We start from the raw sequence: 13,556 nt of genomic DNA, 5'->3' as shown, positions 1-13,556 counted from the left end.
TTCCTGCTCAAAACATAATTGGCTTCAAAACCAGGAGTCCTGGGCAAAATTGGATTTTTCTCATTGCGTTCTAATGTGTGACCTTGAAGAGCTGGGTTTCCAAGCTTTCTCCGCGGGGTGCTAAAGCAGCGTTGCGGGCTGGAGGTGAGTTTCAGGCTGTTACAACATTTGAAGAACTAGAAATGAGAAAGAATCGTCAAGAATAATCATGAAAAATCTGAGATGAGATTGCTGAAGCTGCCAGTTTCTAGCACCTGGGAACACGAGCTAGGACTCAAACCATTGACATCCTTGTCACAGTGCACCAGTTCAGCTGCTTTAACAGGGCAGCTATTACTAATGCAGGAGGGCGCTCTTATTTTCTGGCACAAAATACTTGATGAAATGTTTTTAATCAGCATAACTCTCTCTACTCCAGGCCCATAAATTCTGAGAGATACCTCAGAATATAATATAATACCTTCTGAGTATGCCCATCTATGTCAGGGTGTTTATAACAACTGTAAAAGAAGAACTATATTTCTAATGAGAACTTACATTTGTACTGAGACGACACATTGGGATAAAGTAATTACAGACATGCACAAACGCATATTGGTGTGTACTAACGATTTGAGTTTACATCTTGAGTTGGGAAAATGCAAAAGGGGAACTAATCATCTAGTAACTTGATGAAATAATTGCTGTATTACTAACTGGGGATACAACATGGTGTTCTGATGATGTGGAGCAGCAAAGCCAATGGACCACTGGAATCACAGCTAAATGAGTGTAAATAGTATCTAGTGTTCCGTTTGGGTTTGAGTTTGATCCGAAGGGCATTATTTGACAAATATTTGAGGTCTTTGAAGTTAAACTACGGTTGTTCGATGATCTCTTAAGGAGCCACTGTTAAATGTTGTCCTCCTATTCTCTGTGGTGTTTACAAAGTCGTGTGCGTGTGTATTTAAAGCATGCCAATTGCTCTATTTTTTCCTTCTCTTTCTATTTGTCCTTTATGAGAAACAATTCCATTTGACAGAAACTCCATTAGGAAAATTAAACTCCAGTGCCTTCCCTTCCCCCAGCAGCAGCGCTTCTCTGTTGCTGAATAACGTGCAGGGCTTCCTTTAGTCTTTAATATTTGATTAATCAATAGGCAGAAGTCTTCCTGAGTGACTAATCTATACCTGCCTTGGTAATTTGCCCTCGCAGTTGCAGCACGGTTGACTTGGCAGGATTTTTACAACCTTGTCTTTCTTTCTCAGTTGATGTCCGAAGAAAAGAACTCTGCTGTGTGCTCTATTGAATTGTCTTTTTTTGCTATTCCTCCACAGTACACGAGTGAGTAATGTTCTTTCTGTGTGCAGTGCCTGGCTGGTGGACTTCTTTGGCTTTGAGATGTTGCATCTTGATTGTTCAGTGTGCTATCAACGTATGACAGATTTTTGCCCTCCGTTCCCTTTTTAACTTGCAAGTTCTGCAGGAATCTTTATTCTTTCTAATAGCCTGCTCTAACTAAAAACCTGTTTGCCTCTATCTCTTGATTTATATTTTTTTCATAACTCTGGTCCTTCTTAAAATGCTTTCTGCATATACTTTGTCACTTGACGGCTATATCACCAAGTATAAATGCAGCATGCCAACTTACAGTCTTTGGCAGTGGTGGTGTTGCAGATGCAAAGTCTGTGCAAACTGACTAATTGTAAATCTCAAAAATCAGATTTGTGCATGTTTTGGAAAAGAAGGATCTAAAGAAAAAGGTCAAAATTTTCTCACTGGATTGTCTAAAGCTGTGCTCCTCAACCTGCACACGGCATTTATCTTGCTTTCTTGTCCCAGGATAGAAATCCATAGTTAATTCTGCTGATGCTAAATGGCATTACTTCCTTCTTGTGTTGGTGCTAATCAGAGGAAAGGCTTTTGCCTTTATTCCCAAAGGGAGTGGTTTGGTTTTCCAGTCTCTGAAGCTACTAGCATCTGCCATTTGGGGATGTGCCTGAGAGCCGTTAGCTGTAGGCTCTTGCTTTGTTTTTTCTGCAGTGTGTTTTGCTTACTCTGATTATGATAGGAAACAATCAGTAATTTCTTACTGGGAGGAACTGGGAACTTAGGAAGAAAGTGAAACATTTGTCTAAAGGCTGCAGTATGTGGCTGGGCTTTAGCTCCGGAAAGGGTTGATAGGGCACTTGTTAATCCCCCCTGCATGCTTTTAAGCTTAGACGTCTTCTTCAGACTTGCGAATGAAATCTTGCTTACTCAGCCAGCATTCTTACTAGCCGATGCAAAGCCATAGCAAACTTGCTGCCATCCTGTCAGGACTGAAAATGGGAAAAGTAGAAAACCTGACAGAAAATGAAATACCTAAGGTCAGATCAATCCTGAACCTGAATCAAGCTTGCTTTCCCTGTGACCTGGAAGGCATCTGGCAGCTCTTTGGTAAGCTGTCTGGGGAAGACGATGCCTCCAAGAGGCAACCTCATGTGAGAGCACAGTTACTGATTAAAGCATGTTTCCCAGCTGGAGTTTGGTAGAAGCCCTTCCCGACAGCCCTTCAGGAGCTGATATAAAATGCTTTTGTATTGGGTTACATTTTCTTAACCTTGTTTATCCTTGGGCTTGTTCATACGTCCACATATGAATAACGTGAATAGGTCTGTCAGATATGAGGCAGAAGAACCTCTGGTACTATAAAATCCTGAATTTAACTGCGTGGTGATTGATACAGAATGTGTTTTGTTCTGTCATGCTCCAGTCTGAGCTCTGTACATGCACAAAATTAGTTGCCATGGGCCCTGAAACTGCAGCATAGAAGTTTTAATTAGTTTATTTCCTGTTATGTTGCTGTTTGCTGCATAACTGATCATCTTTGTCATCATGACCACTTCTAAAATGCAGTTTGTGATTGTGTGCCCGCATGCCCAGAGAGTCACAAGAAACTGGTACTGCAGTGGCAAAACATCTCTCTTGGTTTTCCTCCAGCAGATCTTTGCTAAGGGGAGGGCGGATGGGAAAGGATGTTCTAGAGAAGTCCATACCCAAGGCTGTAGCCTTCATCTCTTCCTGCAAATGGCAGATACATGCTGTGTGCTCTTTGCTTTATTGGTGGAGTCTGTTCTGCAACTGATGATCACTTTGTATATGCGTGACTTGGAACTGTTGTGTTTGTACAGATAACAGAAATGAGACTATCCCAGTTTTTTTTCCTCTTAGGCTGCTGTATTTCTTACTCATTCAAATGACTTAGCATTGCTGGCTTCTCACCATCTCAGCTATGACTTCATTTGCAGGGGAAGCAGGTTTTCTCTTGGAAATTAAAATTAAACTTGGACTAGAGAATTCCCTTGGTAGCAGGACCCAAAATGCAGTTCAGTATCATGAGAGCACCTGTTTTTTCTTTTTAGGTCTGCATATAGTTAAACTGTAGCTGCCCAACGTTCACGCACAGAGCAGCAGTCTAGTGTGCAGAAGATGCCCGCTTTGATCATTGGAGCTATAGTGAAGCAGAGGCTTAAGAGCTGGATTTACTTGCCCTTGCAAAGGCATGTAGTGTTCTTGGACTTGAATGTCTGATGTGAATTCAGAAAAACTTCCTTTAGCACACATGTGGGTTTTTTAATAAGCATGTTGCGCTAAAGAGACCAAGCCTAACTCTTGTAGAGAAGGTATTCCTGCTAACTAATGCAGAACAGTGCATTTTGCTGGGCCTTCACTAACTTTTCCCTTGCTCCTAGCTGAACGTGAACTTCCCAGTGCTTAAAGCGACGGCTGTTCCTTTACTTTATCTCATTCCTACAGGTTAATACAAGATGCAACACAAAACAGAAACTGGGGAAATGAACCTCTAGGCCTCACAATAGACTGAGGCATCTGTTTTTTGTTACTTTTGGTACCTCCTTTCCCTTTCATCCTGACACCTTCTTGTTTTTGTGGAACTTCAGCTCGCTCAAAAGGGATAAAATTCCTTATAAGCATGCACTAAGAGATGCAGTGGCTACCTGTAACAGCGTTGGCAGATCAGCACCAGCAATGAAGGAAACAGGAAAGGAAATCTCGTGAGATGAGTAACAAAATAAGACAAAGAACCGCTGACAGTCTAAAGCTTTGCATAAAACCGGTTGAGCCCAGGGGGCAGGTCGGAAAACTAACATGTGGGGAGAAGAACACCATGCTTATTCTCATAATTTTTGCATGTTTAAAAAGTGGATGAGCTCAATAGGCAACTTTAATACCTGACCCAGAGGCAGTTCTGCTGTGTTAAATGGAAAACCTGCAGTAATGAAAGAGGAGGAGACTGTTTGGAAGGGTAAGGTTGAAGGAGGGAGACTTCAAGGAGCTTGGAAACGGGATCATAAAAGAAATGATTACTGTATATATGGGTTTGAAGATACAGGTTGATGCAAGTGCCTTGAAGAGCTGGGCATTGGGAGACAGGCCCTCTGTAAACCTACTTTGAATACATTCACAATGTACATACATGTCACTTCATAGCTGACAAAATTCATCTCAAAGTGGGAGCTAAACCCAATCTGAAACTGCTCAGCTCTAAGACAATCCAGAATTTCTCCCCCAGTTGTTCTGTACCTTGCTCTCTGGATTAATTGATTTAAAACAGTGTTTTAAGTCGGCTGTGCCTGGGTGGGTACATGTTAACTTACTGCTTCCCTTCTGGGAAAAGGAACTGAGCGTGTTCCCTGTCATCTTGTCCCCAAGTCTGTCTCCTGTGGTGTGTTATGTTTTCCCAACATGCTATAATCAGTTCCATCCTTCTTAGCCCCCTTTCAATAGCGTTGACATCTCTTTTTGTTTCCAAGCCCCTGCTCCCAGCCTCTCAGTTCATCTGAGGAAAAAGCCCCTCTGTGCAGCTGATGAAAACCTGCTAGCTGATGATACCTCTGCAGTTGGGGTGCATTTTCTTTGGCAAATCCAACATTTAAAATTGACTATTCCTCATAGAGGTGGGAAGGTTTCAAGTACATTCAATGCTGCTGTTCCCTTTCAGTTGACCTTCTTCAGGCCTTTAGTGGTATAACAGCTGCCTCTCGGGTCGCTTTTAAGGTTTCCTTCCCCTCCTGGTTGCTTTAGTGTGGCTTGTGAAGTCTTTTGTGGAGAGTAGCATTTGTCCTGCTTTGAATAAGTAGTTCCAAAGCCGCTAGGCTATTTTATTATTTATATAGGGCAATAAAAAGGATCAGTATTATTACCATGTATGTAACAGTGCAACTTGAGCTTTTCTTCAGCTTTCTCAGTGTGGTAAGTCTTTATACAACAGTATTGCAGAGCCGCTGCTTTTGGGCAGTTATGAGCATGTTTTCTTTGGATAATAAATAACAACACTGGACTTTGAACTCAAAACATAAAATATAGATGTAAAAATTTTGTAAAGGTATAGCTGTAGCAGGGCCACTGCTCATTCTAATGTTAGATTATAAATGGAGTCATTTCAACTTGTTGGCCAGATTTGTCTGTGTGGAGCAAGTTTTATCAGTGCTGTTCTACTGAAGGTGATTACTTCTGGCAAATCCTGAATATGTTCTTTATCATCTTGTTCTGTGAAGAAACCCTTGTGAAATCTAAATAATTAAGCTCATTATTGGAAAACTGGTTAGTATGATTGCAGAATCACTCATCCACCAGACTAATAATTGAGATTAACTTTTTGCCCAGGCTATCTGAATTTCTTTGTGTGAAGAATAATGGGAACCACAGGAGTGGTAGTGCTGAGAATGACACATCTGATTTGAAACCTGGTAGTTGAAATAATTGGCAGCTAGACAGCTGTTTAACCCAGGGGCAAGTTCTGATGCTTGGCACTGTGGTGTCTCCATATTTCTGGTTTTGCTTAAGCTCTTAAGGGCTGGAAGTATTCCATTCTTGAGCAAATTAATAGGCGTTGTATACCCAGCTCTAGCATCTTGGGCTTCTGATCACCTCTTCTGTTTCTTCTCACGATACAAAGACTAACAAAGACCTCCCCAACATAGGAAGGTGAGAAGGGAAAAATTGCAGGTTTTCATTTTTTCTTTTTTCTTCTTTTAAATTTGATTTTCAGTGGGTCATGTTAAGCTTTTGTGCTTTGAGTAGCAGTGAAAAAACTGCATGCTATTTCTCAGTGGCTCCTTAGGGAGAGCAGTGCACAGTGAGTGAGGATGTCCTCCATTGTCTTCGATGAACATTGCCAGCTGGTGAATAGCTGCCCACTAATATCTCTAAGTGATGGTGTCATTTGCACACAAAATTGTGCAGATGCTCTTCTGAGGCTGACACACTGGACTATGAGCCACTGAACTGAGCACCTGATTAATGTTGTCTTTTCTTGGTGTTTGTTTTTGTTTGGTTTTTTTCTCTGTTGCCTGCCTTCCTTTTCCCGCTTAACCCAGAAAAACTGATTGAGGGACTCAAATCTCCTGAGACTGCGCTTCTGCTCCCTGATATCCTGCCTCTCGCTGACCCCTTCGGTAGCACGTCCGATGCTGTGAATGGTAAAAATAAACTCAGGGTGCCTCCTCTCCTCTGTCTTACATGGCATGTCTTGTCCCGCATGATAACACTGGACTCTCAAAACAGCTGCTGATGTTGGTGAAATGCAATGTGATAGGAAGTTATGGTTTATGCTGAGACAGGACTACCTTCTTCCCATGAGACTAGGATCTGAAGAGCAAAGACTTGGTATTTGCATTTGAAATCTAGGCTTACTCATTTGGCACAGTAACATGACATGGTTGTGCCTTGTGTGTTCTTCTGGTCTTGGTAGAAGAAAGTTAATTGTTGACTGAAGGAGATGCAAAAAATCCCTCCATTTCTGCTAAAGACTTCGTGTGTAACCATGGCCTGGGCACTGAGCCTGTCGCGCTATCAATCCTCAGCAGGATGAGGACGACAGCATTGCCTTTGATGTGGGGTATATGCTGAGAATGACCGTGCTAGGCTGCAATGAGCCCAGATGCAACAGGCTCCAGGCAGCGTAAAGATTTTGGAGTGTTGCAGAATCATATTTTGATCTACTTGCCAAATGCACTAAAGACTAATAATTGCAGGCTGCTGTTAGTTGCAATCAGCTGCTTTTGTGGTTTTGGGTCCCGGCCAGGGTCCCCTGGCTAGCTGGTTGCAACCTTGTAGCTTTGAGTCATCTTAATAGTAAGACTTTCTCTCTCTTTTGCAATTTCTGGCAGTTGTCTGAATACCCTTAGATAATGATCCTGCAAATCCTAGACACACACTGCTATGCAAACAAAAATATTCATTAGTCTCTCTCAGGTTGACCAACTAGACCATTTCTGATGCTAGCACTTGAGTGCATCCTTGTTCTTTAATTGAACTTGGTCATTACCTTGATGTTGGTCCTTGAGGAAGAGACCCAGACAAGCATTATACCTGGCTAGTATAATTAGTTATTATAATTATATAATTATAATTAGTATAACTGACTGTGACAGTTATCTTCCATGTCTCTTCCCCCTCCCCTTTATGGTTTCTATAAAACCAAATCTTTCTGTCCAGCCTTTGTAAATGTCTCATTTTGTATCCACATAATGGACATCAACATTAGAAGATACTGGGGACTGATGTTTTCAGTAAGATGTTGAGTTCCAAAACTTTATTACCTCTTTGCTCCATTGGGCACTCAAAATGAAAAAAAATCCATTATCTTGGCTTTTCACAAGCTTAGCTGGGAACATGCTAAGGGTTCCACAGTAGGTATTTTAATGATTTGTTACTTCTAATGCAAGGGGACTCCTTAAAGGTCGGTGTTTTTCTTTTGCTGGAAAAGGGTCTTGCAAAAGCTTGTAGTTATTTGCCCAGCCTCTGGCCTTCTGCATAGCTGCAGGGCAGGCATTATTAGACTCCTACTTCGCTCTCTAGATAATTCAAACTGGGCTTGCACAAATTAAAATACATAAATAAAAAAAAAAAACACAGAAAAATTCAAACCCAGCAAATGCTGATGTGTTGTAGTCTTCCCTTGTGATTAACATCAGTCTACCTTCAGCCTCTTGTTGCTGCCAGCATAGCTGACATGTAGTGAAGGGTCACCACAGGATTCAGACAACTGCTGCTTTAGTTCCTACTGATGCTGTGTCTTGCAAACTAACCTCTGGCTTCTTCTCTGCTCCGGTGTTTCGCACGTTTGGAAAGGAAAACCTGATGTAGCTGTTGAGAGTCTCATACCGGGCCTCGAGGCTCCATTGCCCCAACGCCTCGTGTCACAGACTGAGTCGGTTGCCTCCAACAGAACAGGTTGGTGAGGCAGGAGGGTGTTGGGGGGGCGGGGATGCATCACACCGGGGTGGGCTGTGTCACTCGGCAAGCACTCTCAACGTAAGCATCTCTGCTGCTTTTCCCACTGGTGTAAACTGGGCTTGCTTGTGTGTTTTGTAAGTGGGTGCTGCATGGTTCCTGGAAGGTCAGTGTTACTCGTCTCCTTGTGAAGAACGGTACCGTATTCCTTCAGCCCACCATCACAGATCTGTAGGTGCCGGAGTATTCCTCTGATGACGTGCTTCTGAAATCCGGAGCAGTCACCGATTTTTGGCCGTTCCATCGGGACATGGTAGTCCCATGGCATTCATGTCCCTTTCTTGCTGTGAAGGCCTTGACTGCCCACTTCTGCAGCAGATGGACTCAGCATCTTTTCAGAGGTGAAATAGCGAGTGCACTTAGTTTTGTCAGGGTCCCTGCCAACTCTCTCCTCATGCTGCTCCTCACTCCCCGTGTTTTATCCTGTCACTTTTGTGGGATTTCGTTGATGTGAAGGGCAGTTAGCCCCAGAGAATGTGTTATATGTTGCTAAAGGTGTTGGGAATCGCTCTGCCCTCACTGCAGAGCAGTAAGAAAAGTTTTCCGCTATAAAAAATGGTACCTTTTGTGCTGGCTTTGCATCAAAGCTCTGTTTGTACACTAAGCGGATGGGAACAGGACTGTGAGAATATGAGCTTAACCGTGTTTGTGTCCTGTTTAACGCTACCTTGCGACCTTTGGATGTTAACCTGGATTCAGACTCTCTCACTGGGGAAGACTCTCTGCTTGACTGTTCTCTGCTTTCTAACCCTGCTGCTGACCTCTTGGATGAGTTTGCTCCTGTAGCTTTCGCAGCTCAACCTCACAAAGGTAAACTGTCCTTTTGTCTCTGATGCCTGATCAGTCCTGGGATGTGGTCTTATCGTGAAGCGAAGCTGATACTGGTTTACATAAGCAGATGCTCTGACCCGTGTTCTGGTGGTGCTGTGTGTTTTTTTCCCCCAAGCCATTGTTTTGTTTTCTTCCCAAGCTGGTGAAACTTGGAATGCACCTTGAAGTACTAAGGGAAAAATACTCGGTTGACTGTAAAGACAAGGTTTGTCAAGACATGTTCCATGAAACAGGGATACAGCAGAAGGGATACAGTAGGCCTAAAGGGTAGGCTTTTGTATGCAACCCTTCTTCAGGGTTGTAAGTGAATGCACTCTGGTTTTGCTTTATGCACATGGGATTTAAGACTTGCTTTTATGCTGCATTATTAATTCTGGAAGGGAGCCTGCTAATCATCTATACTGGTGTCACAGGTTTCTGAAGTGAAAGGAGGGGTATTTTTGTTTGTCAGAGTTAGAGTCCTTAGCATGTCTGAGATCTGGAGAAAGTTTTCCTTTTCAGAGCTTATAAGGAGGAGGTTCTTGAGTCAAACTGCAGTGTCACAGCAAATATGAATGAAAGTCTAAGTGCAATATTCAATTGAAAAAGGGGACAGTTTCATAGCAACACAAAAAAGCAGAGCTGAAGAAGACAAGCAGACTGTGTGTGGTAATTCCTAAGAGCTGCAGGTCAGCCCTTGCAGTACCTCAGTATTTGAGCTTGAGTGGAACGGTGGAAATACTGTGATCAGACTTCTGTTCTCCTTCCACTGACAAGCAAGCGTAGAGGACCTTGGGAAGCTGGGTCCTAACTTGGATGGCTTTTTTTTTCCCCAAGCTGCAGAGCACCCAGCTGAAATCTGGGCCCTCTCGGTGCAGTGTGGCTGGAGCAGAGGCACTGGAATTGTTTGAAGAGTTATCAGCTGGCATGTGACTTGTGTGGTGAACTTTTCCTGCTCTGTTCTGGCACATCCTTATTATGGGCTAAAGCAGTTGTGAGCAGTGCATGTGTCCCTTGGGGACGAGGCCAAATATTAGCAGATGACGCTCACATAAGCCAGGCTTTAGTGAATATTGGGTAGTACACATCCACCCAGGTGGGAGGGAAAACCAGGACCTCTGTGCTATTTATTGCCTTTCAAAGAGAGGCTCAGAGCACAAATGCCAACTGTTGGGTGTCCCTTGACGATGGGTTTTGCTTAGCTCGTTTGGTAAGTATCCCTATAGCAACAGAAAATGATCTGTCCTCAGAGGAATTGCTGTACAAATGGTCTGTAATCAATTTTTACACTTGATGGCACTTCAAAATGTGTTTGTGTTTTTCATAGAGCTTTTGGGTTTAAACAAGCAGTTACTCTAATTGCTCATTGCTATAATACAGTTCCATGCCACTTTATTTTGAGTAAATGGTTTGAAATGTATGTCGAGCAGTTATTACTCCATGTCTGGAACATAGCAAAGCCAAACCGTTAATAAGAAAATGAATTAACAGATTCCTGCATGACTTCTCCCAGGATGCCCTGCTGTTCCCTCTGGGATGAGAAAGGCTCACATTTGATGACGAAAATGAGACTTCTATTAGTGGGTGGGACAAAATATTTAAATCTTCAAAACCTCATTTGTGGTGGCTTTTCAAACCACGCTTTTATAGCTCTGGGTGTGGTCATTAACTGTACATCTCAATCTCTTTTTTGTTTGCTGTGTTTATCTCGTCCTGGCTTTGGTGATGTAAAGCACCTCTGGGGCAGATGCTGCTCTCCATGGGTATAATCAGCCTGTGGAACTGCAACACTGCAAGTTATCAGTGGGACCAGGAGGACTTGAAAAAGCAGACATGGTCTGAGCATGGATGGATGCACCAACCATGCCACAGCATCCTTTCCTTTGTGCTTTACTACGCTGTTTTCTGGCTTCTGAACTTTTTGCTTTGCCCTCAGGATTCCTTAATTTGCATTTGCTGAATACAGCACCAAGCTGGATGTATGTGAGAGGGGAATATTTTTCTACTTAGGGTGATATACACCGAGCTCAAACACTTTTGAAGGAGTTTTGCCCAAATAGGGACACTGGGCAGCCTTTCCCTCTCCTTAGGAAAGACAGTCCATAAAGCAGTGCTCCTTCAGTAGCTTCTTGTACAGCAAACTCGCAGAGTTACGAGCAATTGTATGTATAAATGAAGTGAAACGGAAATGGGATGCTTGCAAAGGCTCCCAGGTAGGTTGAGAAGAGCCAGAAATAAATAACTCCCGGGACAGAGTGATGACAAGATGAGACTTTCCGTGAAGATGAAATGTCTTTTGGTTTTTGACACTTTATAGGCTAGTTTTCTATAAAATTTGTGGGTTATCTTCTGGGTCTGATCCTCCGGAGGACAGTGTATTTCCACAGGTGGTTTCTTGCATCATCTCACCCAAAACCTGTTAGCATATTTGTCAGCTTTAAGTAAAGAGCTTTTATTCTTGATAGGAGTCAAAGAGGAATGTTCCTGTTCCTTGGAAACTATTGACTTGTACACGTCCTTGCTAGGCTTTCAGAAATATTGCAGGTAGTAATTGAGGACCAGAATTTGGAAAGTGTTTTAGGTGTCTAAAGTAACAAGTAGTGATGTACAGTGAGAGTGTGAAAGTCCCTAAAGGTAAGTAATTGCCTGATAAGGCAGATAAATGTCTCATTTACTGTGGAGATTGTTGAAAGTGCCTCCCACCAAGTGTCTAACTGCAGCTGACATGGTTTGAAATCAATGGAATTATGTGCCAGAACTGCTCTAGGGGCCTTTTTAAAAAAATCTCTCTCAGTATCTAGTTATGTCTTCAGGCATTTAAACTCCGTAGAAATCTGACTTCATATTGCACTTCTTGTTTTATCACTGTAGGTGAAAGCTCAGGGGTTTTGTCTCACGTAGATGACTGGAATTTCTTCTGTGGCTTGTTTTTTTTCCAGCCCTTTTCTTCCCCCTGTGCATGAGAGCTGGTAACTGCAGAGCCAGATTGCACTCTTCAAACTACTAATACCTGACAGCCACTGGATGATGACAAAGAATCCTTGGGAGCTTAAGCCCCAGGCTTTTGCCACAGCTTTGAACTATGCCAATTGCTAAGCCTTCAGACGGCCAAATTTTATTTTGGTTCTCATGACTTGGCTTGCTTTTTGTTTTGTACCCTTCCCTTTGTATTTAATTGGCTCTCTTGCTTCTTACCTTCTTTACCAAAGACTTATCAACTTTATTTCACCTTTTAAATGAAACTCCTGCTTCTAAACCATGCCTCTGAAAACATAAAGATGTTCTAACACTTTTTAGCAATTCTAACCAGCCTTCTCTGCTATCTTTGCTTCTTTACCTCTATTTTTCCTTTATGCTGCAGAAGATACTAACCTGATATCAGGCTTTGATGCTCCTGAGGGCTCTGAAAAAGTGACAGAAGATGAGTTTGACCCAATTCCAGTGTTGATATCCAAAAATTCACAAGGTAAGCCAGGATTTGGGGGTGAAAAAGGGAAGGAAAAAAGTAAGAGTTCTGGGGAGGTGGTGCTGCAGCACATGTGAAGTAATTCAAATTGTAAACTGTAAGATACTGTCATTGTAGTATTTAGTGAGCTTAGTTTTAATCTGATTTACCCTGGACTTGAAATTTGTATAGGTTGTCTTTGTGAGAAGATTGCATGTCCAAAAAGATAAGAAGTGCAAGGATCTTTAGGTCCCATGAAGCAATTTCTCCCAGTCTGCCAGGCAGGGCACCTCTGTGGCTAAAGTGCAATGGAGAACTGGGTTCTCTGACGTTCTTATTTACTGTTCAAGCCAATGGAAGGAGGTCCTTTGACTTGTAGGTTAACTTGGCATGAGGTGCAAGAAAGGGAGATGATGATAATCCTTTATAACTCTCAAACTCCTGCTGAAAGTGAGTCTCTTCATTTCTGACTGATGTCTTTCAAAGGTGCTTGTGGGAACTGAGTGTGAGGTTTGGTAGACGGTACCCACCTTCTTTGAAGAGCTTTTGAGCAGTCAGAGTCCTTAGGACTAAGGAAAGTTTCTCCTTTTACAGCGTTCCTGTCACCATTAATGTGGATCTTTGCAAACAGTTTCAGCCTGATGTAGGGTTAAGTCTAAGAAGCAGCACTGTTTTCTTAAAAGAAATAATAGTGTGCTGCATTTTGTAGCTCTTGTAGGGACAGAAGTAGGCAGTGTTTTGCAGTCTGGTCAGTCAAATAGGTCTTTTCTCTGCAGTCGTGCTGTTGTAATAACTTTTCAGCTCTCAGTATGGTAGCATAGGTTTAAAAACATACTCCAGGGCTCCCTTTTGTGTTTGTTTTGGGTTTTTTGGTTGTTTTTTTTTTTGTTTGATGGTAGAACTTTTTTGACTTCCCTAACTTCCGTTTTTATTTACAGCCGAAGTGTGCTGTATACCTGCTCTGCATCTAATGCTAGCTTTCAAAGACTGACACTCATTAGGAAAAGTTCTCAGACGTTAGAAA

General features: G+C 42.5%; 1 protein-coding gene across 1 annotated transcript in view; it reads left to right on the top strand.

Moving 5' to 3' along the window:
• The window catches only part of AAK1 (AP2 associated kinase 1), a 79,225-nt gene that overhangs the window by 55,550 nt on the left and 10,119 nt on the right, over window positions 1-13,556 (top strand). Inside the window, exons 17-20 of the mRNA XM_010288695.1 lie at window positions 6,360-6,461; window positions 8,116-8,217; window positions 8,977-9,087; window positions 12,449-12,553. Coding sequence (XP_010286997.1) covers window positions 6,360-6,461; window positions 8,116-8,217; window positions 8,977-9,087; window positions 12,449-12,553 — 420 coding nt within the window. The remainder of the gene's footprint in view (window positions 1-6,359; window positions 6,462-8,115; window positions 8,218-8,976; window positions 9,088-12,448; window positions 12,554-13,556) is intronic.

Source organism: Phaethon lepturus, unplaced genomic scaffold (assembly GCF_000687285.1).
Source record: "Phaethon lepturus isolate BGI_N335 unplaced genomic scaffold, ASM68728v1 scaffold21066, whole genome shotgun sequence".
In the NCBI taxonomy this organism is placed as follows: domain Eukaryota; kingdom Metazoa; phylum Chordata; class Aves; order Phaethontiformes; family Phaethontidae; genus Phaethon; species Phaethon lepturus.
The sequence above is the reverse complement of the archived record's forward strand: the minus strand, read 5'-3'. Positions and strand labels throughout refer to the sequence as shown.